The sequence below is a fragment of the Salvia miltiorrhiza genome, chromosome 8 (assembly GCF_028751815.1).
Source record: "Salvia miltiorrhiza cultivar Shanhuang (shh) chromosome 8, IMPLAD_Smil_shh, whole genome shotgun sequence".
NCBI lineage: Eukaryota > Viridiplantae > Streptophyta > Magnoliopsida > Lamiales > Lamiaceae > Salvia > Salvia miltiorrhiza.
Window position 1 is genome coordinate 56,623,587 of NC_080394.1, and position 27,260 is coordinate 56,650,846.

Genomic DNA, 27,260 nt, shown 5'->3' on the forward strand with positions numbered 1-27,260 from the left:
ATTGCATATTTTTTAAGTGCACAATAAAATATAATAGATGCACACTTTCTTTTGTTGATTAAATCCTAACCATTAGATCTAATGTTTAAAAGGTCAAGATTAGGTTCCTAGTTCTCATTTTAACAGAGGTTTTTATTAGAACCTCTTCCTATATATATATATATAGAGAGAGAGAGAGAGAGAGGTAATAATAAAAAAAAAAATTGATCGGGCGACCGCCGAGGCTGCCCGGCCTCTAGATCCGTCTCTGCCTAAGAACAATCATTACTGTCATTGTAATGCAACAATTTTAATACATGTGTAGCATGTTATCTCCAATATTCCCTGCATGTTGAAAAAAAAAATATTTAGAGCGAAAAAAAAAATCTTAATTATGAACATTTATATTTATTCAACATAACTTATACTCTTAAAAATTATATATATAACCATCATATTTATTCACAAAAATTATTCACAGAAACTTATACTTTTTCTGTTATGAAGGTTTACATTTATTCAACATAAACTTGTACTTTTCCTATAATTATTGACTTGACAAATGTAATGTTTTAAATTTGTGACATTTGTTTATGATGATTGCTACTTTTATTTATGAAAACTTATACATTTAATTATTTGGTCAAATAATTATTATTGTAATAAAGTAATTATTGTTATAATAAAAAGTAACCATTGATATGATGAAAGGTAATGTTAGAAAATATTACATTTCTTCACAATAATTACTTTGAAATAACTTGAAATAAATAACATTTTAAAAGAATGCATATAAAGAAAACTAGAAAGCAAATAAAAAATTAAAGAAAATAGGAAATGAAAACAAAAAGGAAAATAAAACAGAAAAAGAAATTATTTGAGAAATAAAAAAAATACAAATATAGAAGAATAAAATATATAAAGAAAACAAAACAAATAATAAAGAAAATAGAAAAAGTAAACCCAAAAAAAAATGCACATAAAGAAAACTAAAAAGGAAATAAAAAAGATTAAAGAAAAGAGGAAATGAAAACAAAAAGGCAAAGAAAACCTTTATTCTTCACAAAACCCTATCTCTCCATCTTCAACAGCGACCTTCCCCAATTTATTTCCAATTCTTCTTTCAATTCATTCACTATGAGAATGAGGCGGAATCACGCTGCCATGATTTTGGGAAGAATTATCTCCAATTCTTCTTTCAATTCATCCACTCTCCCCATTGCTTCTCTACACTCGTTTCTTCTCAAACCCAGATTCAATTTTGATAATCTCACCCACCAAATTAGATCCTTCTCCTCCTATCCCAGATTCGATTTTGGATCTATACGTGAGCCCAATGATGCCGTCGCTCTATTTCGGGATATGATGAGAACGGAGCCGCTTCCTTCTGTTAAGCTTTTCTCAAGATTGCTGAGTGCTGTGGTCAAGCTGAAACAATACTCTGCTGCACTTCATCTGTTCGACGAAATGCTTCAAAGGGATGCTCCTGTAAATCACTACACGTTGAGTATTGCAATTGATTGCTATTGCCGACTGAAAAGACCTGATTTTGGGTTTGCGATCTTAGGCATTTTTTTCAAGCGTGGGTACGAGCCTACTGTTGTAACCTTCAACATTCTCGTGAAGGGCCTTCTGTTTGTTGGAAGGATCCCAGAGGCAGCTAAATTGTTGGGGAAGCTGTCGGCCTACCAACTGTGCGAGCCCGATGAGTATACGTATAATACTATAATTCATGGGTTATGCAAAGCTGGAGATATTCTACAGGCGATTAATTTGCTCTGCTCATTGGAAAAAGGAAAAGGGAACTGCAAACCCGATGCCTATTCTTACAGCATAGTCATTGATGGTCTATGCAAGAACGGAAAGGTGGACGAAGCTCTCCAACTCTTCTCCACTTTGGGTGATAAGGAGATTTCGCCAGATGTCGTGACATATAGTTCAATAATTGAGGGGTTATGCAAGATGAGAAGAGTGGACGAGGCCGAGCATATATTGGTAAAAATGAAGGAGATTGATGTTCAACCCAACATTGTCACTTATACTGCATTGATCAATGGGTATTGTTTACAAGGAAAAATGGAGGAAGCCGGACGCATTTTCCGATTGGCAGTGAACTCTGGAATCAAGCCCGATATCATAAGCTACATTAGCCTGATGAATGGGTATTGTAAAATCGGCCGAGTCGATGAAGTTTCACGTCTTTTTACCAAAATTGGCACTGAAGGGTTAGAGCGCAATGTTGTTTGTTATTCCATAATGCTAGAGGCGCTATTTCGTGAAGGAAGATGCGAGGACGGCTTGAATTTGTTCGAAGAGATGCAATCTCTAGGATTGTCTCTTGATGTAATGACTTACAATATCTTGTTGGATGGTCTGTGCAGTGCTCATCATATCACTGAAGCATTTTCCATATTGCACGCTATGGAAGGTAAAGGCATCGTTCCAGACATAGTAACATCCAATATTCTCATTGAGGGATTGTGCAACGACAACAAAGTCAGAGAAGCAAAAGATCTGTTCGACAAGCTTCCATCCAAAGGTTTGCAGCCTGACATCATAACTTATACAATCCTTATCGGTGCACTTTGCAAAGAAGGGCAGATAGAGGAGGCTAAAGATCTGTTCCATGAGTTTCCATCCAAAGGTTTGCAGCCTGACATCATAACATATAGTATCCTCATTGGTGCACTTTGCAAAGAAGGGCAGATAGAGGAGGCTAAAGATCTGTTCCATGAGCTCCCATCCAAAGGTTTGCAGCCTGACGTCATAACTTGTACAATCCTTATCGATGCACTTTGTGAGGAAGGGCAGATAGAGGAGGCTAAGGATTTGATGACACAAATGGTAAACAACGGTTGCTTGCCTGATAGTGTAACATACAATGTTTTTGTTCAAGGTCTTCTCAAATCGAACAAGGCGCAAGATGCAATTCTGTTGTTGGAAGAGATGGTTTCAAGGGGATTCACACTTGGTGTCAACACTATTTCGATGCTGAGTGAACATGTGAAAAGGGAAGGTAAAGATAGTGTTCTTTTTAATAAGGTTAAGACATTTATACCAAAAGACATATTTGATTGATAGAACTCCAATTTGTCTAGTTACTTGACAAGCTTGTTTGTACCAAACATTTCAACTTAATGAGAGTTGAACTTGAGTAACTCAATACTCCATATTTGCTTTGTTTGTTTTTACTTACCAAACATTAATTATTTTTTTCAAGCACATATTTATGTTATTTGTTCAATATGGTTAGCAATTGATTCAAATTCAATTACTTAATTTGGTTTTTAGGGCCAACACAACACTATTAGTTGATATATTTGTTTTTTACCAAATCGAGCTCAAACAAATTCTGTGACAAACTTTGCAAATTAAGTGTTGAATTACTTATTTCTTGGAAAACATATACGTTGCAGTTTATTTTGCGCAACAATTCTCAAGAGCTTATAAATTGTGCTAAATATATTTTAAAGAGCTTATAAACGCAGTCACATTCCCTGAGTTCACCACCAACATAGGATTCAACAAATATAAGCAAAAATCAACAAGCAAAGCTGTTTAATGAGAATTAATGGAACATTATTTGCATGTGTCAAACTGTCGAAACGAAGGCAAAATACACAAGGGCCTACTCTACATCACACACACTAGATGCCTCTTCTGCAGAATACACAAAACAGCCTATCTATGATTGAGACGAGGAAACGAGCAGACGAGGATATGAGCAGGCAGACGAGGAAACTGATTCTGGGACCTCACCGGATGAGTTCTACTCTGTACCAGTGATCTTCTTCTTTACTTCTTCGATGTCTTCCACCAGCTCTTTTCTGCTCGACTGCAAGAACACGACAAGGTTTATACATGGCATTTCAAATTCCTCATCCCACAGTTTGCATATCTTCATACAATTCTATTACTCTTTTCAGGTTTAGAAATGAATATAGTTACATGCATATGGATTTTTGCCTTGAAAAACTTGCAGAATGAATGATGCATATATGTGAAGGTAGGCATAACTGTTGTTTAGCATTTTGGAAATTAAGGGTTAAGAAGAAAAAACACTCCTAATGTTTATAGCAAAAAACAACTAGCTCCCAATCGTCGGAAGTCCCGTAGTCATTTGGGCAATCTAGCCTATTTTTATGAACGTTAGCGAGCAAGTTGCACAAAACCTAACAAACTTGCAATTTGGTGTAAAGGCGGTGATTTTTGGTGCAATCGGTCTTTTGGAAATCATACCTTAAAAAGAAGGTAACGGTACACAAACCATCCGGTGTATCCAAGTCCAACCAGCTCCAAAATCTTTGGAAGCTGCGAAAAATCGATCATGGATATATAGCAAACAACATTTCATTAGAGAAACAGTTTTAAAAAATAATAATAACCCGATACGTATCAAGAGAAGCCAGTGAACGAATTATAGATTTCGAAAAACCTACCAAAGGGACCGAGTTGACTGCACCAACAACCACCGAAGCCAACCAAATGGCTACTATCGCGCCACCTCCATAAGTAAGTACAGTAGACTTGTTTTCAATGGCGTCCCACTGCAAAGCACGAGGAGAGGAGATACATCAAGCAGTCGAACAAGAAAGGAACTCGAGACGAGTAGGGATTACAAAAGCTAGACACTCCATTCACTAATTTGGGAGTGATTACCTTTTCCTTTAGATCAGTAAACAATTCACTAGAGTCGAGAGATGACTCTTCTGATGAAGAAGCCTTGACGAGGATTCCTGGATACCTTGTGGTCCCTGTTTGCATGCAAAAACCGGTAATGTAAAAGCAGAATATCGAGCACAAGATCTTGGGCATTGGCAGACAGAAAATAGTGTGTAATCGATGTGCCAAAGCAAAGATACATAATTTGAAAGCTGAATAATTGAAATTAATTCCTCAAATATTTTACAGAAAATTGAAGCTCGCAGGAATGAAAGAGATCATGTTTCATATGTGGCAAGAAGTATTTGATTTCTTAGCTCAATCGACCTCAAACTTAACACTGGAAAATACATAGCTAATCGACTTTTTCATTCAATAACAACATCTCCACCTGCCATCATACACTGCAATTGATGGCTTACAGGAAGTCTCTCATCGACAATAATGTATTGAATGATCACCTTGGAAACAATAACAAACGAGCATGAGCATCATTTCATTCAATAACAACAACATTTGTGAAGTTAGCTAAGCCAGACAAGCACGCAACAGTCGATCCAATTGCTACACGAGCTGATGAGCATATATGAATGCTACATGTAAGGAGGGCTAATCAAACATCTACAACTTTGCACCTACTATTCGAATGTTCAACAACATAACAACAGCAATTGAACTTTCCAAGAATCCGAAAGCATTCTCACTCGGCTATCAATCAAAATCCAAACAAGAGCTACCCCTTTAAAACAACAAAAGTGAACTTTACACTCGTTATGACAAACATGTACGGAGCTGTATATCGAAATAAGCTAAGTAGGCTAAGTAGCTAACACTAAAAGAAAGCGTTTGCTTTTCATGATTGATAAGATACATGATCAATGAAATTTCTCCCATCTTATCCTTTCAATGGGATATGAATCAAGCAAAATTAGCTCAAACGATAGAAATCATCGAGAGCTTTGGGATATCCCAAAATTCAGTCCATCTCAATAAACAATGGATTATCATATACTACCTCTATCTATCTCGACTAATCCTCAAAAGTAAACGACACCTAACACACTTGCTCACCCTCGTTACGGCTCGAAAACTAAAACAAGGATCAATTACTCAACACTTGCATAAATATCCGATTTGAACCACAAACATCTAAATTCCTCTCTCACTGCATATGCTCAAAAGCAACAAGGGACATCAAGAAACAGAAAAAAGATTGTACCTTTGAGCTGTTTGAACTGACGGGAGTTCAAAGATTGACGGTTGGGCAAGGGATTGAAGACGGCGGCGAGCTTGGCGGCGGGGAGGCGGTGCATCAAGACGGCGGCGGCCGCCATAGAAGTGGAAGCTGCCGCTGCCATTCCTTGGGGCGAGAAGCCTTTTACTGAACAAAGAATTCAAGAAATGGGTTTTGGAGGTTTCGCAATTCTGAGTAAGCCCTCGCAGTTTTCTCTTTCTATCTCTTCGGATTTTGAGGAAATTTCGGATTTTTGTTGATGAATTTGGGACAGAATTTCCCTAGCTATCCACAGCATTTCTCAGGTCAATGCTCGGATGATGTGAGCAGCTGACACGTGGAGGGTTGCGGCTTTTTTATTGGTCGATTCCCTATCTTGAAAATCTATTTGATTTTGCTTTTGGATTCCAAATCCCTAATACTTCGATGCACAAACAAAATTAATTAGTGTTTTTTTTTCCTTTTCGTTTTATTTCGTAATAAAGGGTTTGTTTTTATTTCTAAAATATTGTGCTTTTTTTTTTCTAAATTCTAAAATATGAAACATTTTTGAAATTTTATTGAAAAGGGGACAAAAATATTTGAAATGTAAAACAAAAAATAAGGTTACGTGCTTGTGTGAGATTTGAACTCAAAATTTTCTAGTCACGAATGTGATATTGTACTTAGATTGATAATGAGATAGTTCATTATGCAAAAGCACCTATATTATGGAAAATTAGTATATTCTTTTGTTCACAAAAAATTTATTACAATATTTTTTCCTTGGATCGTTTACAAAAAATTATCACATAACAACATATTTCGCACGACTCACCATCTTATTAACCTTCAATTTTCTATTATTTACAATTTTTTTCAATGACAAAATTCTTCCTATAACACTCAAAATGTAAAATTATACTCATAATGGGACTTCACTTTCAATACTACTAACTATATTATTAAAATCTGTGTCATCCATAATATAGTAAATTTTTCGTGGAGTGGAGAGTATAATTTTGTGCTTTAACTAAAAAATTAAAGTAAGTTTTAAATAAAACAAAAATATACTCACTTAGATGTAGCCCATGTAATAAACAATATGTAATGGATCTAAAAGATAACCCCAAATAGCTTGGGCCAAGCTTCTTGGTGGGCCTGGTTTAATTGAAAACTCTGTTGAATTGGCCCATTCGATTTTCACATACTACTTTTATGTAGCGTTTTTGTTTTAAAATAATACATTTGGTAATTAAAGGGTTAACATTATTTTATGTCTTGAACTTTCAGCATTTTTTATAAAATGTCATGAATTTTTATTTTTTTAAAAAAAATTTAATTTTCAATTTTTTTTTATAAAATATTTCGCTATACAAAATTCGATGATGAAAAGATAATAAAAAAACTCCGAACTTTCAATATCTTCCAACAATAGTGACTTCTAATACTCCCTCCGTCCCACCATAAGTGAGATTTTTTCATTTTTGTACGTCCCACCTAAAGTGTGACTCTTTTCTTTTTGGATAAAATTTTTATCATTTAAATTTCTTTTCACTATTTCATATACACACAAAATACATTTTTCTTAATTTTCGTGTCCAAAAAAGGGTCCCACTTATGGTGGGACGGAAGGAATATGATTTTTCAACAATGATAGTTTCCAAAATATTTCATTCGGCGAGATGGTCGACGAATTTTATATAGCATGATATTTTGTAAAAAGAATTGAAAATTGATATTTTTTAAGAGAAAATGAATATTTAGAATATTTTATGAAAATTGCTATATTAACTCGTAATTAAAATACAAAATGGGGAATGGGAAATAGCAATTAGGGGAGTGGCGGAAGCAAAAGGCAAAGGCGATAAGGGGAGTGCATGTGGTGTCAGCGTGGAGCTGTCGGAATCAGACTGTCATAAATACAACCTCACTTCCCCACACATTCTCTTTCCTCTTTCCCAAACATTCTCTCTCTAGGGATTCGCCTCACCTCGCTTCCATGGTCTGAGCCTCCCGCTTCTCCGCCGCCTTCCGCCGCCGCTCAATTCTCCGCCGGCGCCGCCATTCGCGATCAGGTAAGCTCCGCTCTTCATTTCCAACCAGTTTTCGCCAGCTGATTCCGCCTATGCTTGCAGATCAAGCACCGTTTCTAGCATCTAGGTCGGTTTCAATTTTAGTGATGAATGCTCTGTAATTTCGAGAGTTTTAGTTGTTGAGCTGCCTTTTGCGGCTGCATTTATCGGTTTGACTTGCTGCTGGGTGCTCTTTGCTCGCGTGATTTTGATGAATTATTGTTTTGCGGTGTGAATTTTGTTTGATTGTTTGGATCTGAGATTCAGCGGTGTGGTTGATGCAAGTTTACGGCGATTGTTCGCTTAGGTTTGTTTTTTCAGTTCAATTACCTTTTCTGGCTATGATTTATTTTCGCTTTAGCGCTTTTATGTCTGGGGGGTTTTTTAGGGTTCTTTCCTTGTGAAGTACCGTCTAAAATCTTGTTGATGACATAAGTTAATTTGAAAAAATTGCTTTGTATTATGATTTGCGTGTCTAATCGTTTGTTTGTTTGAATTATCTTGAATTGCGTCAACCTTCACTCCTCTCTCTCTCTCTCTTGTTCACTTGTACGTTTTTTTTTTTTTTTTTTTCTGTTTCAAGTCAACTCAAGTCATCATACACTCTTTTTTGCTACCATTTTGTTTCTTAAAACGTAGTTTTTGTTTATTAGTTTCCAAAATGAGCTGAAATTTGCTTGTATATTCCAGGATTTCTATGTCATGGAAGACAGCATAGCAACTCCAGCACTAATGGACTCGACAGCCTCTAAGATACAGCAGCTTCAAAAAGCATTTGCTGAACTTGAGAGTCATCGAGCCATTACTCTCAATTTGAAATGGAAGCAGCTTGAGGAGCATTTTCACGGGCTTCAGAAATCTCTAAAGAGACGTTTCACTGAGCTGGAAGAACAGGAAAAGGAATTTGATACCAAGATTGTCGAATCTAAAGAGATGTTGGAGAAGCGTAAAGCAGCTGTTGTGGCCAAGGAGCAAACTTCACTTGAAAGGCTTCAAGAGAAGAGAGATGCCGCACTGTCCGCAATCATGACTGCTATGGGGAAGCACGAGAAGCCGCTTTCTTTGGGTTCAGGAGTCTTAAGTAGAGAAAACAAAGTTGAAGCACCATTTCTGGAGGATAAAGCTTCTGATGTGTCGGTTACTAAATCCATTGAAAACATTAAAGCACTGGTTAAGTCTTACCCTGGGCTTGTGAAACTGTGCCAAGAGATTAATTCTGAGGGACTCCTTAAGTTTATATCTGACAACCGAAAGGACCTTGTTACTTTGAGAGAGGAAATTCCTGTTGCTCTACGTGCTGCACGTGATCCCGCCTCTCTGGTTCTGGATTCACTTAAAGGGTTCTATGGTACAGATATGCCAAATTCGGATGCTAAAAAGGATTCAAACCTCATAGGCCTTCGCCGAACCTGTATAATGCTAATGGAGTGCCTCAGCAGCTTAATCTTAGGTCTGGATGTGGACTCAGTTTCTGGTATTATCTCAGATAGTGCTAAGGAACGGGCAAAAGCTATTGCCGAAGAGTGGAAACCAAAGTTAGATTATCTTGATGTTGATGCGAGCAATGGCAATTCATTGGAGGCTCATGCATTCCTACAACTGTTGGCTACATTTGGCATTAATTCAGATTTCGATCATGATTGCTTGTCAAAACTAATACCAATGGTATCTCGCCGTCGCCAAACAGCTGAATTATGCCGTTATCTTGGCTTGTCTGACAAAATGCCAGGTTGTTATGCCGTTACATACTTTTTACCTCTAAAATTCTTATAGATCTTATCACAATTATGAAATGGTCTCTTGTTCTTGCTGCCTATAATTGCGAGAAGTTAACCTGTTTTCGTGTATATGCATATGCCGTTTTAAATCATTCATTCTTTTTGGTGTATGTGCAAGCTCACTTTCTTTTCCAAATCTAAGACGCTCAATGAGTCATTGTTTTCTTAATTGTTGCCAATGTCCGCATTTCACAACCTTGTTATGTCTCGTCAGGTGTGATCGATGTGTTGGTGAAGAACGGAAGACAGATTGATGCTGTCAATCTAGCTTTTGCATTTGAGCTTACTGATCAGTTTTCACCTATTTCATTGCTGAAATCATACTTGTCTGAGGCCAGAAAATCGCCATCACCCGCAAAATCCGGAAATACATCACCCGGTGTGTCTACACAGGTATGATTATAGTTTTGATTAACTTCTGCTAGCTCTGTTCAACATTCTAGCTTAGTTAGAACTCAAATCTTGGATTTTAGATAGTCACATCGATTAAATTTCAAGTGTTTTAAAGCTGATTATTGATTCATGATTCTTACATATTTGACTCCTCATTTCCAGAATGATGTGAATGAGAAAGAGCTGACTGCACTGAAAGCTGTAATCAAGTGCGTCGAAGATCGCAAGCTCGAGCAGCAGTTCCCTGTGGATCCGCTCCAGAAGCAGGTGCTCGAAATCGAGAAAGCAAAGGCGGACAAGAAACGGGCGACAGAAGTTGCGAAGCCACAGTCCAAAAGACCCCGTGCCAGCGGTGTTGCTCACGCGCCTCGAGCTGCGAACGCTGCGAGCGACAAGAACTTCTACGGCGGAATGACTGATCAGAGGTACCCGCAGTACGTCTACGAGAGACCGGCGTACGCCTATGCCGGGCCCAACAACCACCACGTCCCGTCGTACGTCGGCGTCGGCACGCCGGCCTACAGCTTCTCCCCCAGCCATGGCAGCTTCTTTGGGAACGCCTACCAGTATCACACAGCCTACTTGCACTAATCGGTAGAGATGCTGAGACTCATCAAGATCCATTAACTATTAGAGTTGACCCTCCTCAGTTTGTGCAATGTTCGACTTATCAGCAAAGTTTTAATATTTGAAAAAATGAAGCCGAAAAAAAAACCAGAAAAAAAAAAAGGATTTAGCCCTTGTTAATTTCTAGCCTGTTGTAAAAGCTAATATTACTATCTTCTAATAGATGCACTGTTTCTAATGTTTATAATGCTCTGTTTCTCCTTTCTCTGTGGTGTTGGGCTTAGCCGCAAACGAATGCATCCCTTTTGATATTTTTGTGCTTTATTATTAATTTATATCTTGAGTGAAGGTCTTGAAAAATGTGATATTTCTTCCACAAATCTATCATTATTATGATATGAATCTTTTCTCAACGATTCTGTTAAAATTCGCCTCTTAATCTGATCGTGAATTATTTTTTGAACTCGTGAATTTCTCCACAATCTGTGCTAATTCTCCTTAATCGAAAGATTTATGGATTTGAAATTTATATTTAGTTTTAAACGACGATATTTTGATGTGCTCAAATATTGTTATTTTTTCTCATCGTCGATGATCACGTTGGAATTTTTGTCTCGGTTTGGGAAAAATTTAAAATCGTGTGTAAAATTAGAAAAAAAGAAAAAAATTTTGAAGAATCAAGTATTTCTATTAAAAAAGAAACATGTGCAATTTTTAAAAATCTCCAAAATTTTATATTTACCGACAAATAGCCCGATGGTAAGAAAAATACAATGTACAACATGTGGATCCATGCTTAACTTATATTCGAATTGGTTAGTAACTTTTGACTTGAATATAAAAATGTGTAACCATTTATGTAATAATAAAAATATTTTTCTCGAGATGTATGCTTTGATTTTATTGTTTCTCAAGAAAAATAAAATAAAAGTTCCCATCAACATTAAAAAAAAAAAGGAGCAAACTAATTTTCTTCTTCCCACCCCATCAAAATATTAATCAATGAAAAAGCACCAAAATAAATAAAGATTCAATAAATCCCACAAAAAACCACATCACAAATCCCTGGGGCCCTATATGGATAAGTGATAAGGTATCAAACACAATCCCACCCAATCAAACACATTTCTCCCCACAGAAACAACTCACAACCACCAAATCCAGCAGCAAAAGATACTGCAACATATCTTTATTATAAATTTTATTTTTTGAGTTATAAACAGCCTCTTCCAATCAAGAAATCTCAGTCAAGAAATGGCAGCTGCTGCTTCAACAATGGCAAGCCAACTCCAAAGCAACTTTGCCTCTTCACTCACAAGGAAGCTTGCCACTCCAAAGGGCATCTCTGGTGCTCCCTTTAGAGTCTTGCCCTCTGGGAGGAGAGCCACTTCCTTCACCGTCAAGGCCATCCAATCGGAAAAGGTCGTCTCGATTCTCTACTTCGTATCGTGTTTTTATTTTTCTAGTTACGAGCAGTGGCGGATTCAGAGGGTGCTAGGGCCAGCCGAAGCACCCCCAACCAATATATTTTTTAGCACCCCTCGTTTTCTCTATTATTTTATTCTCGAAATATTTAGGATTGTCCATGAAACATTTCTCTCTTTATATGCATAATTTTTAAATTTTAGCACACCTCGTTTTCATAAAAAAAAATATTTTTTCTATTTTTAATACGTGTGGGTTGCGTGTGCATTAATTATAAGTATAATATAATATAATATAATATAATATAATAATAAATTCGTGTCTTGCACTAAGAACTTTTAGATTTTCTATTTCATTTTGTGTTTTCGACGTTACTCGTATAGTTTGTTATTAGTGATATTATAAGATCTTGCCCTAATATCAAGAATTTTTAAAATTCTATGCTTCATACCATTATAAATATGTGCTACGTAGGGGGGCGGGAGCAAGAAAAAGATCTTTGATAGGAGCTATATTTTTTAAATTTTGAATTCGAGATTTTTAAAATATAATTTTTCTATGATTAAATTTGATAATAGGAGTTCTTGCAAAAAAAATCTAATGATAATTTTATAAAAAATAATAAAAATGTTCTTGGTGGGGGGAGGGGGGCTTAAGCCCCCCCTTACATCTTAATGTGGTCGCCATTGATGTTGCATGCACCCCGGAGTGACACTACTTTGTGATTACAAACTATACATATATATAATGACAATTATTTCTTTTTCGCCAAAAAATATAATAATGATGATGATTTGTATGATATAATTACAAATTATTATACTACATGTTTCGTGTATATTGATGATGATACGAATTTTCAAACTCTTTTATTGCAGCCTACATACCAAGTCATTCAACCAATCAATGGTGACCCATTCATTGGGAGTCTCGAGACACCTGTCACCTCAAGCCCATTGGTGGCATGGTACTTGTCCAACCTCCCGGCCTACCGGACAGCTGTCAACCCGCTGCTCCGAGGGGTCGAGGTTGGGCTGGCCCACGGGTTTCTCCTCGTGGGCCCATTCGTGAAGACGGGCCCGCTTCGGAACACCCCGATTGCAGGTAGTGCGGGCTCATTGGGCGCGGCCGGACTAGTTGTGATCCTCAGCATCTGCCTGACCATTTATGGGATCGCGTCTTTTAAGGAGGGGGAGCCGTCGACGGCTCCTGGCCTGACGCTAACGGGGCGGAAGAAGGAGCCCGATCAGCTGCAGACGGCCGACGGGTGGGCAAAGTTCACCGGCGGATTCTTCTTCGGAGGGATCTCCGGTGTGACTTGGGCTTACTTTTTGCTCTATGTTCTTGACCTTCCTTACTTCGTTAAGTAAGGTGGGAATTAATGTATGTGTTTTTGTTGAACGGAAAGAAGTTGTATATTGGGGGATTCTTGATCATGACTTTGATGGATCCTTGATGTTTGTATGATGGATTCTTAGTTATGTTTGTGATTTGATGATGGTGGTGGAAAATGGGAATAGATAAATTAAATGAATCGAATCGAATCAAATTGAATACGGGCATTGTTTAGATTATCAGGAATGTAAATTTGGGACTTATAAAAGAGATTACACTACAAATTATAATGTCAAGATATTATTGATGCATACAATATTTTCACATAAAACTTTCTTTGTTTTGGTTTTTCTTCACCACAACTTTAGGTTCAAAGACAAGGACAAATTGAAGCATTTAAGCTCTTACCCTTCTTGTGTGGTTGTAATACAATTTTTTTAATAGTATTATTTTTCTTAAAATGTTTTATTTAGAAGTGCTCGAGAAGCTTATTCAATAGATTATTTTTTGTCGAAAAATATTTTACTTTTCCAAAACTCATTAGACCACATAATGTTGATAGTAGAAACAATTATACATATAATATTAAAAGTAAATAACGATTTTCAACTCATTGATACTAATTAATGAACATTATACTCCCTCCGTCCCAATTTAAATGATGTACTTCTTTTCGGCACGAGATTTAAGAAGAATAAGATTGTAGTATAAAAGTGGGCAAAGGTTTGTGAGACCAAATTATTTATAGTATAAAATTATTACCAAAAGTAGAAACACACAATTTTAATTGAGACGACTAAAAAAAGAATACGCACCATTTAAGTTGGAACGGATGGAGTAAAACGAATATTAAATTTGATTCGTTATTCGATTCGTTGATATTTTCGAGTTATTCGATTCGATTCGAGTATTCGATTCGTTTTATAATAGTTCCTTAAATTGTCGAACTGAATACTCGATTCGAATATTCGATTCGAGTATTCGACTTGTATTCGATATTATTCGATTCGAAAATATTCGATTCGAAAATATGAAGTGAAAAAAAATGTTAAATAATATATAAGCCACAAATTCAAAATATTGTAAAATAAACAATATCCATGTAGAAACATACATCATGAAAAGTTTCAAATACATCAAAATAAGATGATACTAGAACAAATGTCAAGCATTCAATCTTCCTTCAAGCTTGTAACTTAACGTGAAGCTTCTTTTGCAAACACCTCTTCAATCCACAACTTCTTTCTCCACATCATTCACTTCCACCATAATCTCATCTACTTGAGGAGTATTTTCTATTAGATTTGAATTGTCCATTAACTGCATTCTGCCAAAACAAACATAAAATCACAAGAAATTTATTACAACTCAAGCTACTCATCCTGTGCAGATATTCAGATGCTTAAATTCAGATGCAGATATTCAGATGCTTAAAATACACAAGAAATTCAGATGCTTAAATATAAAAAACGCCACTAATCTGCTTAAAGGATACTGCTGTAGTTAGCCCTAACCAGCTCAATCAACGCTCAAAACTAAAAAAAATACCCGATTCACTACGCCAATTTCTCACAGAAAATCAGAAAAAGTCCCAACAGAAAAGCAAAGATAGGTTCAACTAAAGTGCACGATCAGATTCAGAAATCTAGCAACACCGGAACCCAGAATTGAAAATGCAGGAAAATAGAAGCAATACCTCGGCTGCGAGATACTCAAGCACGGCAGCAAGTAAACAGGCGCGGCGACGCGCTGTAGGCTCTGGAGCAGGCGGCGAGCAGATCTGCGGCCGGCAGGGTGCAGGCGGTGCGGCGACGCTATGCAAGCTCTGGAGCAGGCGGCGAGCAGATCTGCGGCCGGAAGGGTGGGGCGGCGCGGGCCGCGCGGCGATGCAGATGCAGGTGCGGCGACCGGTGCAGATGCAGGCGGCGATGCGGCGCGGTGCAATCTCTGGAGCAGTCGGCGATGCAGAGGCATACGGCGACGCGGCGCGGTGCAGATGCAGGCGCGACGAGCGGACCGGTGCAGGCGACGCGGTTCAGGTGCAGGCGGCGCGGTGCAGGCACAGATCTGCGACGGGGGTGGGGCGACGAGGTTCAGGTGCAGGCGGGAGCTGTGCGGCGCTGATTTGAGGAATGAGGTTGAGGAGGAGGCGCTGATTTGAGGAATAACTTTTAGTGAATTAGGTTTAGGTTTTACTTTTTACTATATTCAATAATTTAAAATAAAAAATTATTTATATATATATATATATATACATATATTTCGAATCGAATAACTACGAATATCGAATCGAATATCAATATTTCATTTAAGTATTTGAATAATAATCGAATCGAATCGAATATTTATTATCGAATACGAATCGAATAATTTCGAATACGAATCAGGCAATTTCGAATCGAATCTCGAATCGAGCAAAATTATTCGATTCATTTACAACCCTAAGTAAAAGACTACGTTACCAACATTTCCAATAAAATTAATCTCGGAACAAAAAAAAGAGTTTAAAAAAATACAAATTTTCCTCTTATAATAAATATATGAGTAAAATTTTGAAGTAGCCAAAATGAAGCATAAAATACAATTTATAGCCGCACATTGAAAAAACACAAAATTTGGCCATTTTTATTGATTTGGACGTTTTTACCCTTAATGAGGCGGACTGGGTAGGATCAGACACGCGGGTCGCGTGCCGGGTCGGGTTAGGCACTTATGGCACTATTAGTGCCATAAGTGCCAAGATTTTACTTTTATTTTATTTTGGATTTCCGTTGGCACTTTTGGCACTATTAGTGCCAAAAGTGCCAACGGAAATCCAAAATAAAACCAAGTAAAATAGTCATGTTGGCACTTATGGCACTAATAGTGCCATAAGTGTTAACGAAAATTCAAAATAAAATTAAGTAAAATGGTCATTTGGGCACTTATGGCACAGTGCCATAAGTGCCATACGTGCAGCACAAATACAGAAACAACAACATCATTTAAACCCTAAATGGAACATCTAAACCCTAAATGGATAATCTAAACCCTAAATGGAACATATCTAAACCCCTAATGGATAATCTAAACTCTAAATGGAATATCTAAACCCTAGGGGGAAGTGTGCACGTATGGCACTTATGGCACTATTAGTGCCATAAGTGCCATACGTACAGCACAAATACAGATCAGATTAGATCTGTTGATGGCTGAAATCGAAGGAGGCGGAGATCAGATTTTCCGAGGGAGGAGGCGGCGCAACGATCAGATCAGATCCACCGTCTCCGCCTCATCAGATCAGATCCACCGCCACCGCCGAGGGAGGAGGGAAGCACGCCGCCGGAATTAGAATCACGATCGATTTCTACTGATTTCTGCTCTTCATCGACGCGGAAGAGAGAGAAAGGAGGAGGGAAGCACGCCGCCAGAATTAGAATCACGACCAATTTCTACCGTTCATCATTGACGCGGAAGAGAGAGAGAGCGCGCGAGAGAGAGGAGAGAAGCTTGGATCACACGAACTGTTACTGGGTTGGAGATGGGTTGGAGATGGATTCAAGTTAAAAGGGTAAGTTAGTCATACCACCTAAAAAATGGCCAAAATTTAATTTTTTTCAATTGAGGGCTAAAAATTGAGTTTGTAAGCTCAATAGGGCCATCCAGCCCTATTGTTTCTAAATATATTCTTCTTTCTATAAAAATGCATTTTCTTATTTATTACCACAAAATATAAAAATTGACCCAAACAAAATCCGCCTAAAAGGATTCAACGCTCAATGAGTTCCTTAACACCTCTGCCTCATCTCCCGCCAAATTCAAACTTCCCCAATTCCAACTCAAATCGCCGCAAGAACACGATTTTCCACCTGCAAAATTGCAGAAATCTCGATCAAATCGCTCCAATCCATACTAACATCATAAAAAACGGCCAAGAACACGACCATTTCATCGCGTTCGAGCTTCTCCGAGCTTGCTCCAGATTCGACGCCATTGATTATGCAATCAAGGTTTTCCGTCGAACAAGGCAGCCGAATGTCTACGTGTACACCGCCCTCATCGATGCGCTCGTGGCGGCCGGGTCGCATCATCGCGCTATCACTTCGTATGTGCAGATGATCGAGAATTCCGTATATCCAGACAATTTCGTCATTAATTCTGTGTTGAAGGCGTGTGGGCTGGAACTCGATTTGGGGATCGGTAAACAAATACACTGCCATGGTTTGAAGCTCGGGTTATGTTCGAATCGGCAGGTTAAATTGAAGCTGATGGAGCTATATGGAAAATGCGCAAAATTTGATGAGATGCAGAAGCTGTTCGACGAAATGCCTGAAAGAGATGTTGTTGCTATGACAGTGATGATTTCATCCTACCTCGAACATAGATTGGTCGAAAGGGCTTGTGTTGCTTTCGATCTAGTGGAGGTTAAGGATGCGGTTTGCTGGACAACGATGATTGATGGGCTTGTGAGAAACGAAGAAATGAGTAAGGCGTTGGAGTGTTTTAGGCGGATGCAGAGGGAAGGCGTGAGAGCTAACGAAGTCACAGCCGTCTGCATGCTATCCGCTTGCGCACATTTGGGAGCTCTGGAGCTCGGAAAATGGGTTCATTCATACATCAAAAAGTGTTATATTAAGGTTAATCACTTTGTTGCTTCTGCTTTGATCACTATGTATTCGAGGTGTGGAAGCATCGAGGAGGCGGAGAGTGTGTTTTTGGAGGCGAAAGAGAAAGAAGTGAGCACTTACAACTCCATGATTGCTGGTTTCGCGTTGAATGGGAAAACCATGGAGGCAATTGAGATGTTTCAAACAATGGTGAATGAAGGAATAAGGCCAACAAGCATTACCTTTGTTGGTGTGCTTAATGCTTGTAGCCATGGTGGTTTCGTGGATGTCGGGCTCAAGATCTTCGAGAGCATGGAAAATGACTACGGTTTGGAGCCAAGAGTCGAGCACTACGGATGCTTGATTGATCTATTAGGCCGGGCGGGGAGAGTGCACGAGGCTTACGAGCTTATTCAAGAAACGAGAGTTGCACCGGATCATATAATGTTGGGGTCGCTCTTGAGCTCGTGCAAAGCTCATAGGGCGTTCGAGTTGGGGGAGAAGGTTGTTAAAACACTTCTTGCTCATGAATTTTCCGAATCTTGTGATGCAGGGACGTACATCCTCGTCTCCAACTTCTACTCGTCTTGGGGGAAGTGGGACGAGGCTCTGCTAGCTCGTGCAGAGTTGAGGAAGAAGGGCGTGGAGAAGGAGCCCGGGAGCAGCTCCATTGAAGTGGGTGGCGAGATCCACGAGTTCCTCCTAGGCGACTCGAGCCATCCTCGGAGGGAAGAGATCTACGCGAAGATGGAAGAGATGGATCAGAAATTGCGCGGAGAGGGCTACCATCCGCGGATAGATGGCGTGTTGCAAGACGTGGGGGATCGAGAGAAGGCACGGGCTCTGGCCATACATAGCGAGAGGCTTGCTTTATGCTATGGGCTGATATCGAGTGAAGAAGGCTCTAGTTTGAGAATTGTGAAGAATTTGAGAGTTTGTGATGATTGTCATGCGATGATCAAGCTCGTTTCGAAGGTCAGTGGCCGGAAGATTGTGATGAGAGATCGGAATAGGTTTCATCATTTCGAAAATGGGAGGTGTTCTTGTGGAGATTATTGGTAGAAGAAGGTTGATACTTGAGCTCCTAGATGCATTCTTGAACTTGTGAGTTTGTGTTGAAGCTTTAGTTGAATACTAGGCGGATGTGTGTCAAAGGGCCCCGGCCCGGGTCGGTCCAATACTCCGATGGTCCGAGGAACGGGCCAGCCGGCCCAAATTTTAGTGCCCCTAGAGAGTTTTTTCGGGCTGGGCTGACCGGTAGAATTGCGGTCCAAAAAAAGCTCGAATTGGCTTGAGCGGTCTGGTTTCCCCTTGGCCTAGTGGGCTTAGGCCCGGTCCGACCCATTTGACAGTGTACTCGATGAGATACAAGTGTTTATTACTCGATCTCAATTGATTAGTTTTTTTTACACGATTATTTAAAAGGATAAGATTGTAGTGTAAAAGTGTTGAATCATATTTAATATAATATAAAGTATATTAGTATAAAGTGACTATAAAAAAAATCAAATCAAATGAGATACACACCAAGTTGAAAGTATTTGTTTGCACGAACAAGAGTATAGTATATATTAGTGTGTGAAATATGAAAATTTGTTGGATATTGTGCTTGGTGTATCATTATGTCAATTTTAATTTGAATCGAAATATTAAAAACCATATAAAGTTGCAATAATTATTAAGTTCTCACACTTTTTAACTTCTTCTAATCATCATAATCAAATTACAATAATTGCTCATTTCGCACTCTTTTTAATTTCTTTTAAAGTTCATGCGGGAAAAAAAATGACACTTTCAATGCCAATCTATCTATATAATATATAAAGAAGCAGTTTAACGTCGTCTTATTTACCGTCATTTTTGTAATAGAGTTTTCTTAATATTTAACGGAAGTTTGACAGTTTATTTAAAAATTTTGTTTTTTTTTTCAACTTCATTATCCTATTTTTTCGCTCACATGGATAATACAATTTTTATCCTTTTCTTTCCATCACTGCCTAATTTTTATTATTCTCTCTCTATTATCCGTGGCTAACAAACAAGCCCACGATCCTCCACCAGATCTTCCAACATTTTCTTTTTCATTTAAGAATGAGGTTTGTTTTTTTTTTTCTTTTAAGATAATTTCTAAAACGTTGTAAAGGGGAAAAAAAGAGAAACGTTTGTCATGATCTCTGAAATTCATAGAATGAGAATGGAGAAAAGAAATCAATTCACACCCGGAAATATCATGAACATAAAAGAAATCTCCTCGGAAATAATGAAAATAGAGTTTTTGATTGTTTTTATATTATATTGATTCGTTTTAGAACTCTTTAATACAATAAAGAAACAAAATATTTGAATTAATTAACATTTAATGAATAATTTTCAATTGCTCAATATACTATGATTACACTTTATATAAAGTTGAAAATTTATCTTTTTAAATTTTGGATTTTTATTCAGTAATTGATTTGAATTATTTTATTTCATTTTTAAAATATATTTGCATTTGTTTGTATTTTAATTTTTTTTAATATTTATATTTATTTATTTAAAAATATCTCTTAATTTCGATGTTCGTCGTGCATCGGACGAGTGGGTGTACTAGTAACTCTTCACAATATACTATTTCCTTTTTTGCTTAAAAAAAAGAAAAAAGGAAAAAAAAAACTCTTTACAATATATTTTCTCACTTATTCAATTATATTTGAATATTTCGGGCGTCCCACTCTTTTTTTTTTTTGGAGGTACTCCCCCTCTTTTTTAATGGTCACATAAATTGAATAAACACCATAATTTACTATAGATAATACTGCAATTTTTGCACAATAATATTACTTTATTTATTTCTACCAATTCTACTCGGAGGTGTAGTCGTCGTTGTCAACATCATCCTCTATCAGTAAGCGCACCCATCTCTGTTTCTTCTTCCATTTTATTAATTTATGCTGATATTCTTGATTTTCTTTAAATAATTCGACTTTCATATGCTATTGGTGTGCAGCAAGAAATTCATAGTCCTATTTGAGAAAAAAGTGTTTGGAACCCTTGTTGTATCAGTGGATTGCAACATTCGTTCATGAATTTCGTATTTGTTGAAGAGATTAAAATCCATTTGCTGTTGTGGGTTTGAGCTATTTCATGTTTTCTTCAATTGGGGTTTTTGTGTTAAATGTGTGTGTGTTTGGGGCAAATTTATTTATGTTAGCAAGCAGAAGAAAATTTGTATGCTGCAACAATGAAAATTTTCCCCATTTTGTTTGGGAGAAATTATGATGATAAACCATGGTTAAAACTTAAAAGTGTACTTGTTGATATTTGGGGTATTTGGGCCTAAATACACTGGAAATTTTGCCTCCAAATACACGAACTTTCAATTGTTTCGATGTTTTACGCATTTGTCATTTTTTGGAGAATTAATGCTATCGTGTCTGGCTGAAGTGGCGTAGAAATCCAACTACATTGTTTAGCACATCGATTGTTTAAGACATATAGATATTTTAGGCGTCCAAATTTAGCATTAATTTGGAGGTAGTTAACAACCGTGTGAAAAATCATAACAATTGAAAGTTAAGTGTATTTTGGAGGTAATTTTTTGTTCACGTGTAAAACCAAAATTTGATGAAAGTTTGTGTGTTTTGGTGCAAATCAATTAACCATTGATATTTAGGTGAAATGTTATCTTGTTCTCAGCTTCCAAACATGCCTAATGTTCTCAAAAAGTTGAGTTACATCACAATTTAATCTTGATTTTTACTATTTGAAATAGTGAGTTTTGATCCAAATGAGGCTGCAAATTATAAACTGGATTATTCAGATGTGGATGATAAGCTGGTGGAAGTTGGGAGTGATATCTGTATGTCTGATGGGGGGGAGATGGTAAATTTTTACGACGAAAAGGACTTTTCGTCGCAAGAACTGTGTTTGAACGTGGAAGCACCGCGCGTTGGGATGGAGTTCGAATCAGAGGAGTCTGCCATGGCATATTATGATGCATATGCCAAGCGCGTAGGCTTCATCATCCGCATAGGCAACTGCCATCGCTCGAGCCTCAATGGCTCGGTTATTAGCCGGAGGTTTGTCTGCAACAAGGAGGGTTTTCGTGTGAAGAGTAGCAAGGTGAAGAGGGTTGAAGTTAGGAAGCCGAGGGCCGTCACAAGGGAAGGTTGTAAGGCGATGGTCATGATTAGGAAGGAGGATTCCGGGGCGTGGATTATTGCAAAGCTCGAAACGCAGCACAGTCACCCTTTGGGGGTGTCTCCGGGGAAGCCCCATCGTGGTCCTCTCCGAGTACAGTCACAGGTGAAAATTTTCACATCTTTCGCTTTTATATGAAATCTCTGCTTACATCTGCTTCATATTCTTGCATCAAATCTCTGTTTTAAAGTGAAATTGTATGCAAAAATAGCTAATTAATGTACGAACTTTCACTCGTTTTGCAGTTTTAACACGACTTTTGAAACATTGCAATACTGTCACCACCTCTTAGTTTGTTGCATAAGTTGACATATCGAGCATAATACTGAATGGCGTGATGCCGCATCAGCTTTCCCGTGAAACTCAAAAAACTCGAGGGCGTTGATCTTGCAACAAATTGAAAGGTGGTGACATTGTTGCGATATTTCAAAAGTCGTGTTAAAATTGCAAATACGAGTGAAAGTTCGTGCATTAATTAGCAATCAACCTGCAAATGAAACAAGTCTTAGCTACTTTACTCTGTTGTGGCCTTTTATGTTTCTGAGGTTGAAGCAAAAACGCGTTGCGCCTTTTTCATGTAGGACGAGAAGGACAAGAGAATCCGCGAGCTATCCACTGAGCTTCACCGCACCAAACAGAAGCTGGCGGAATGCCAGAAACAGCTCAGTGCCATCTTGAGCGATGTAGAGCTCCACGTGGATCACCTCACCAGAAGCGTCCAACACCTTGTTCAAAACGTCAAAGAAATCGAGAGATGAGAAACGAGAAACGAGCAACGAACCTCCTTGGTTCGTTCAATTTGGTTTGTATATCTTTGAAGCTATGGTTCTTTTTCTTCCCTTCCCGGGCCAGTAGTAGCTAGCATGTACATATGCACGAGAGAACAGATCTACGAGTTTTTATAAAATGTAGATTTTCTTCTCATGTTGAGCCACGTCTTCGAGTTACTTGCTTCTATATATATTTCAATGCACATGGAAACACTATATATATGCATTATGCAGGCATTGGAGTGGCAATGAATCGAGGTGAGTTGGAATGTCTCTATTTTCAAACATGTGTAGTTATTATCCAATGTTCTCTAAATATCTCATTTAGAGGATGGTTACAGTCGTCTCATTTGTAGTGTTTACATGGATAGGTCTCTCTCTCTCTCTCCATCACACCTGTGTTCATGTTCACACATTTGTAGTTGGTGAGGCTTCTAACTATTGAAAATCTTTTACATGGATCTCTCTCTCTCTCTCTCTCTCTCCATCACACTTGTTTTCATAATCACACATTTGTAGTTGGTGAGGCTTCTAACTAGTGAATATGATCTCTTACATGGATAGGTCTCCCTCTCTCTCTCACACGCGCACACACACACACTTGTTTTCATAATCACACATTTGTAGTTGGTGAGGCTTCTAACTAGTGAATATGATCTCTTACATAGCTAGGTCTCTCTCTCTCTCTCTCTCTCTCTCTCTCTCTCTCTCTCTCTCTCATTCAATGTTTTATACTAGAACTAGCATAGCACACACAATTCATTAACTTCACTTCAATAAATTGTTAGGAATTGAATAATCGTTATAAATTGCACAATACTTAGTAATTAATATAAAAAACGTTTGAAAAACCAATCTTTTCATGATTAATATAAAATCAAAGATAAACTTTTAACTAATGTAGAAATGAAAGAAAAAATCATATAAACTTATGAGTGTTAGTGTAAAGATTGAGCAATACTCTTTTGCCCTTTATGTGTTGGATGAAATGCTTAGGATGGGTGTCGCTGTTGATGTTTACACGATGACTATTGCTCTCAACTGTTGTTGTCTCTTGAAAGATATAAACTCTGGTGTTGCTATAATGGGATTCTTTTTTAAGATTGGTTACGAACCGAATGTCGCGACTATTGCCACTCTCATTAAAGGGTTTTTTATAAATGATAAGGAGTCCGAAGCTGTGAAATTGTTTGAAAAGGTTCTGGATTTAAAACTTTGCGAGCCAGACGGTGTTATGATTCTGCACGTGATAAATGGACTGTGCAAAGCTCGACAGGTCATGGCAGCCCATGAATGGCTTCTTAGATTAAAAAGTAGTGGCTTCAGAGCCAATGTTTGGAGTTATAGTGCGTTAATTGACGGATTCTGCAAAGAAGGAAATATGGAAGAGGCCGTGAACGTGTTGAAAAGTATGACACGACAAAATATTTGTCCCGATGTCGTCACTTTCAAGTTTCAACATATTGATTGATGCATATAGTAAAGAAGGAAAGATGGAAGCAGCTGAGAAGATGTTGGAAATTATGACGCAACAAAATGTTTGTTGGAAGCGGCAAAGAAGATGTTTGAAACTATGACGCAACATAATATTTGTCCCGACTTGTATACTTATACTATATGATTGGATGAGCTGTCCAAGCGTGGGATGGTTGATGAAGTTCGGCATTTGCTGTCCGAGATGGTGGCGTCTCGCCTGATGTTGCCACATGCAACACATTGATAGATGGATATTGCTCACAGGCCGAGATGATTAGAGCCAGAGAGCTCTTCGATTCAATGGCAAAGACGGGGATCGAGCACAATGTAGTCACCTATAATATCATGATTAAGGGATACTGCAAGGCGGGAAACCTTGATGAAGCATGGTGTTTCTTTGATGAAATCTCACATGTAAGGACTCGAGCACTCCACCGTATCGTACAACACGATGATGCATGGGTTAATACGCCTAAGTAGTTTTTTAGACGGGTGGAAGCTTTTCGAGTATATGGAAGCTCAGAAGCTGCATCAGAACCTCCACACCTACACCATCTTGTTGGATGGCTTGTGTAGGATCCGTTGGATTAATGAGGCGTTTGTGTATTTTAGGGTTATGGAGGCTAAAGGGGTGAATCCTAATATTGTAATGTATGGTGTTATGATCAACGGCTTGTGCAAGGGCAGAAGACTTGATGATGCTATAAGGCTCTTCAACCATCTCCTTTCCAAGGGCTTAAATCCAGATGTGGTAGTCTACAGCATGATGCTTGATTCCCTCTACCGTGAAGGGCGTGAAGGGGAGGCGAAGAGGTTGATGGAGGAGATGGAGAGAAGAGGATGCGCGCCTAATGGCGTGACGTTCAACATTATTGTGTGGAATATGGTGAAGAGCAATAAGATGCATGAGGCGATTCCTTTCTTGGAGGAGATGTGCAGGACAGGATTCAAGGTTTCTTCGGAGATCATATCTGTTTTGCTTCAGGAACTAAGAATAGGAGAAGAAAAAGATGAGAAATTGCAAGAGATTATTAAGAAAGTTTGTGCTCAAAATTGACCAGTGAATGCTCTATATTGGAGTTTGTATACGTCATACGTGAGATCTAACTCCTCGAATATATTGGTGAACAACGAAAGGAGTACTGAAGATCGCCGACTTTGGGCTTGCTTATTTCACAAGGCTTCAGTGTCCGGAGCTGCTAACCAGCTGCGCCGTGACTCTTTGGTATCGGCGATCTGAGCTCCTCGGCTCCACAAGGCGAGGTGGATCTCTGGAGTGTGGGGAGGCCCATTCTCAAGTTTAGTTACATTGGGGACGACTGTATGACAGCAGTTGCGTTGTGCAAAAATAGGAAATTTGATGAGGCTGAGGATGTTTCATAACCAATTGTAAGAATGAAAGTTTATTTTTATTTTTTTGTTATTATATTGAATACGTCCATCCTCAGCAGCTTCATTGTGGAATTTGTGATTAGGTGGAGCAATTGCAACGGATGAGTATTGGAGACGTTGGAGGACGTTGCGGCTGCCTCTGGAAACCGTATGACAGCACGCTTTGAAAGAGGTGGAGTTGGTCTCATTTAGTCCCTGCTGCCGCTTCTCTCGAGTCTGAGGTGAATTATCCGTAGAGAGGGGTCTCAATCTACTCTCTGCTTTTCTTTTGTCTCTAACATTTGGATATTTCAAGGGTTGTGCGATGTTGGTATATTGCAAATGCTTTTGTACGTTTACAAAAAAAGTTGCGGTGAAGGGCTAGTATTCTTGGAAATGTTTACGACTTGAATTGACATGCCAGACAATGCTCAACACCTTGGATGGCATGAGGGATGAGACGGGGGCGAGCTTAACTCCTTGGGCAGTCTGGACGAGGGTGTGGACTGCTGAGGAGAATATGCACGGATATCTGATCGGGTCGGGAATGGTAACTAACTTCGACTCTCGTTTGTCTAAATCTAAGACTATCTCACGGGTTAAGATTCAGATTGAAACACTATATTTGACTGTCGTGAGACTGCCTTACACAAGATTTTGAGCAACTTGCAACATTGGCATCTCGTTTCAATATAAACTTTTTCAGGACTTGAGGACAGAAAACAGCCCGTACCTCGGATTCATCTACACATCCTTCCAAGAAAGGGCTACATTTGTGTCCCACGGAAACACAGCCCGACAAGCCCGGGAGCACGGGAACATCAAGCTGGCTCAGATATGTGGAGATGATTTCTTTCTCAAATTGATGACGTACCTTGCTCCCGAGGATGTTGTATCATAGTCCATTTCTTCTTGATATACGAGGTTAGACAGCAATGTACCATTCGTCTGATGCATTGCCACTGCAGGGAGAGGATTCGTGCAGCCTTCTCGTAGCTGCAAACCTGAGTTTGATTCTTTATATGCTTGAAATGGTTTTTTTTAGTTGGTGAGGCGGTTGTGTTGTTCAGCCGTGATGAACGAGCTGTGCAGGAAGCGGAAGAGTCGAGCTGTTGGTGATCTTCTTTAATGGCTCGTGCAGTTTTTGGTTAGATGGAATGAGGTGAAATACTGTTTATCAGTTGAAATGGTAGATCACAATGTGCCTTTAGTTTTGATCACTTATAATATATTGGTAGATTTGTTGTGCAAAAATAGGAAATTTGATGAGGCTGAGGAAGTTTTTAAGCCTATTGTGAGAATGAAAGTTTTTTTTTTTCTTTCTTTTTTCAGATATTGATTTAGCCTTTCATCTTTGTTGTAAATTTGGGGTCGGATATGTTGAGCTGCCGAACAAAACATGGCCCAGCCCGACCCGCAAACTATATTCTTATGGGCTTGACCTAGCG

The 27,260-nt window shown here is 38.5% G+C and overlaps 8 protein-coding genes and 1 pseudogene across 10 annotated transcripts; 7 read left to right on the plus strand and 2 right to left on the minus strand.

The window, feature by feature from the left end:
• The first annotated feature begins 1,016 nt into the window (after window positions 1-1,016).
• LOC130999318 (pentatricopeptide repeat-containing protein At1g62670, mitochondrial-like) lies at window positions 1,017-3,137 on the plus strand. The gene has a single exon (XM_057924834.1). The coding sequence runs from the start codon at window positions 1,117-1,119 to the stop codon at window positions 3,055-3,057; it is 1,941 nt and encodes a 646-aa protein (XP_057780817.1). The 5' UTR covers window positions 1,017-1,116; the 3' UTR covers window positions 3,058-3,137.
• Window positions 3,138-3,510: 373 nt separating this feature from the next.
• On the minus strand, window positions 3,511-6,424 carry LOC130999377 (protein CURVATURE THYLAKOID 1A, chloroplastic). The gene is made up of 5 exons (XM_057924908.1): window positions 5,861-6,424; window positions 4,639-4,733; window positions 4,419-4,526; window positions 4,219-4,290; window positions 3,511-3,814 (listed from the first exon to the last, which is right to left on the minus strand). Exons 1-5 carry the CDS (start codon window positions 5,997-5,999, stop codon window positions 3,749-3,751), a joined length of 480 nt encoding a protein of 159 aa, XP_057780891.1. The 5' UTR covers window positions 6,000-6,424; the 3' UTR covers window positions 3,511-3,748.
• Window positions 6,425-7,753: 1,329 nt separating this feature from the next.
• Window positions 7,754-10,914, plus strand: LOC130999341 (FRIGIDA-like protein 3). 2 transcript variants are annotated; one of them, XM_057924863.1, is made up of 4 exons: window positions 7,754-7,932; window positions 8,620-9,658; window positions 9,922-10,100; window positions 10,263-10,914. In XM_057924863.1, exons 2-4 carry the CDS (start codon window positions 8,632-8,634, stop codon window positions 10,689-10,691), a joined length of 1,635 nt encoding a protein of 544 aa, XP_057780846.1. In that variant the 5' UTR covers window positions 7,754-7,932; window positions 8,620-8,631; the 3' UTR covers window positions 10,692-10,914. The 2 variants fall into 2 exon arrangements, with proteins under 2 accessions (XP_057780846.1, XP_057780848.1); XM_057924865.1 differs by having other exon boundaries at window positions 7,761-8,236.
• Window positions 10,915-11,696: 782 nt separating this feature from the next.
• LOC130999372 (photosystem I reaction center subunit XI, chloroplastic) lies at window positions 11,697-13,573 on the plus strand. The gene is made up of 2 exons (XM_057924904.1): window positions 11,697-12,089; window positions 12,971-13,573. Exons 1-2 carry the CDS (start codon window positions 11,922-11,924, stop codon window positions 13,460-13,462), a joined length of 660 nt encoding a protein of 219 aa, XP_057780887.1. The 5' UTR covers window positions 11,697-11,921; the 3' UTR covers window positions 13,463-13,573.
• Window positions 13,574-14,509: 936 nt separating this feature from the next.
• Window positions 14,510-15,583, minus strand: LOC130999384 (uncharacterized). Its single transcript, XM_057924916.1, has 2 exons — window positions 15,124-15,583; window positions 14,510-14,754 (listed from the first exon to the last, which is right to left on the minus strand). Exons 1-2 carry the CDS (start codon window positions 15,399-15,401, stop codon window positions 14,655-14,657), a joined length of 378 nt encoding a protein of 125 aa, XP_057780899.1. The 5' UTR covers window positions 15,402-15,583; the 3' UTR covers window positions 14,510-14,654.
• A 1,519-nt stretch (window positions 15,584-17,102) lies between these two features.
• LOC130999331 (putative pentatricopeptide repeat-containing protein At5g59200, chloroplastic) lies at window positions 17,103-19,502 on the plus strand. The gene has a single exon (XM_057924847.1). The coding sequence runs from the start codon at window positions 17,186-17,188 to the stop codon at window positions 19,073-19,075; it is 1,890 nt and encodes a 629-aa protein (XP_057780830.1). The 5' UTR covers window positions 17,103-17,185; the 3' UTR covers window positions 19,076-19,502.
• A 1,246-nt stretch (window positions 19,503-20,748) lies between these two features.
• Window positions 20,749-27,135, plus strand: LOC130999342 (pentatricopeptide repeat-containing protein At3g22470, mitochondrial-like; annotated as a pseudogene). Its single transcript, XR_009093474.1, has 5 exons — window positions 20,749-20,900; window positions 21,768-22,300; window positions 22,777-25,830; window positions 25,917-26,362; window positions 26,519-27,135. The product of XR_009093474.1 is annotated as a pentatricopeptide repeat-containing protein At3g22470, mitochondrial-like (transcript).
• LOC130998788 (protein FAR1-RELATED SEQUENCE 5-like) lies at window positions 21,237-22,953 on the plus strand. Its single transcript, XM_057924195.1, has 3 exons — window positions 21,237-21,321; window positions 21,768-22,300; window positions 22,777-22,953. Exons 1-3 carry the CDS (start codon window positions 21,237-21,239, stop codon window positions 22,951-22,953), a joined length of 795 nt encoding a protein of 264 aa, XP_057780178.1.
• On the plus strand, window positions 26,240-26,713 carry LOC130998789 (stearoyl-[acyl-carrier-protein] 9-desaturase, chloroplastic-like). The gene is made up of 2 exons (XM_057924196.1): window positions 26,240-26,362; window positions 26,519-26,713. Exons 1-2 carry the CDS (start codon window positions 26,240-26,242, stop codon window positions 26,711-26,713), a joined length of 318 nt encoding a protein of 105 aa, XP_057780179.1.
• Window positions 27,136-27,260: the final 125 nt, after the last annotated feature.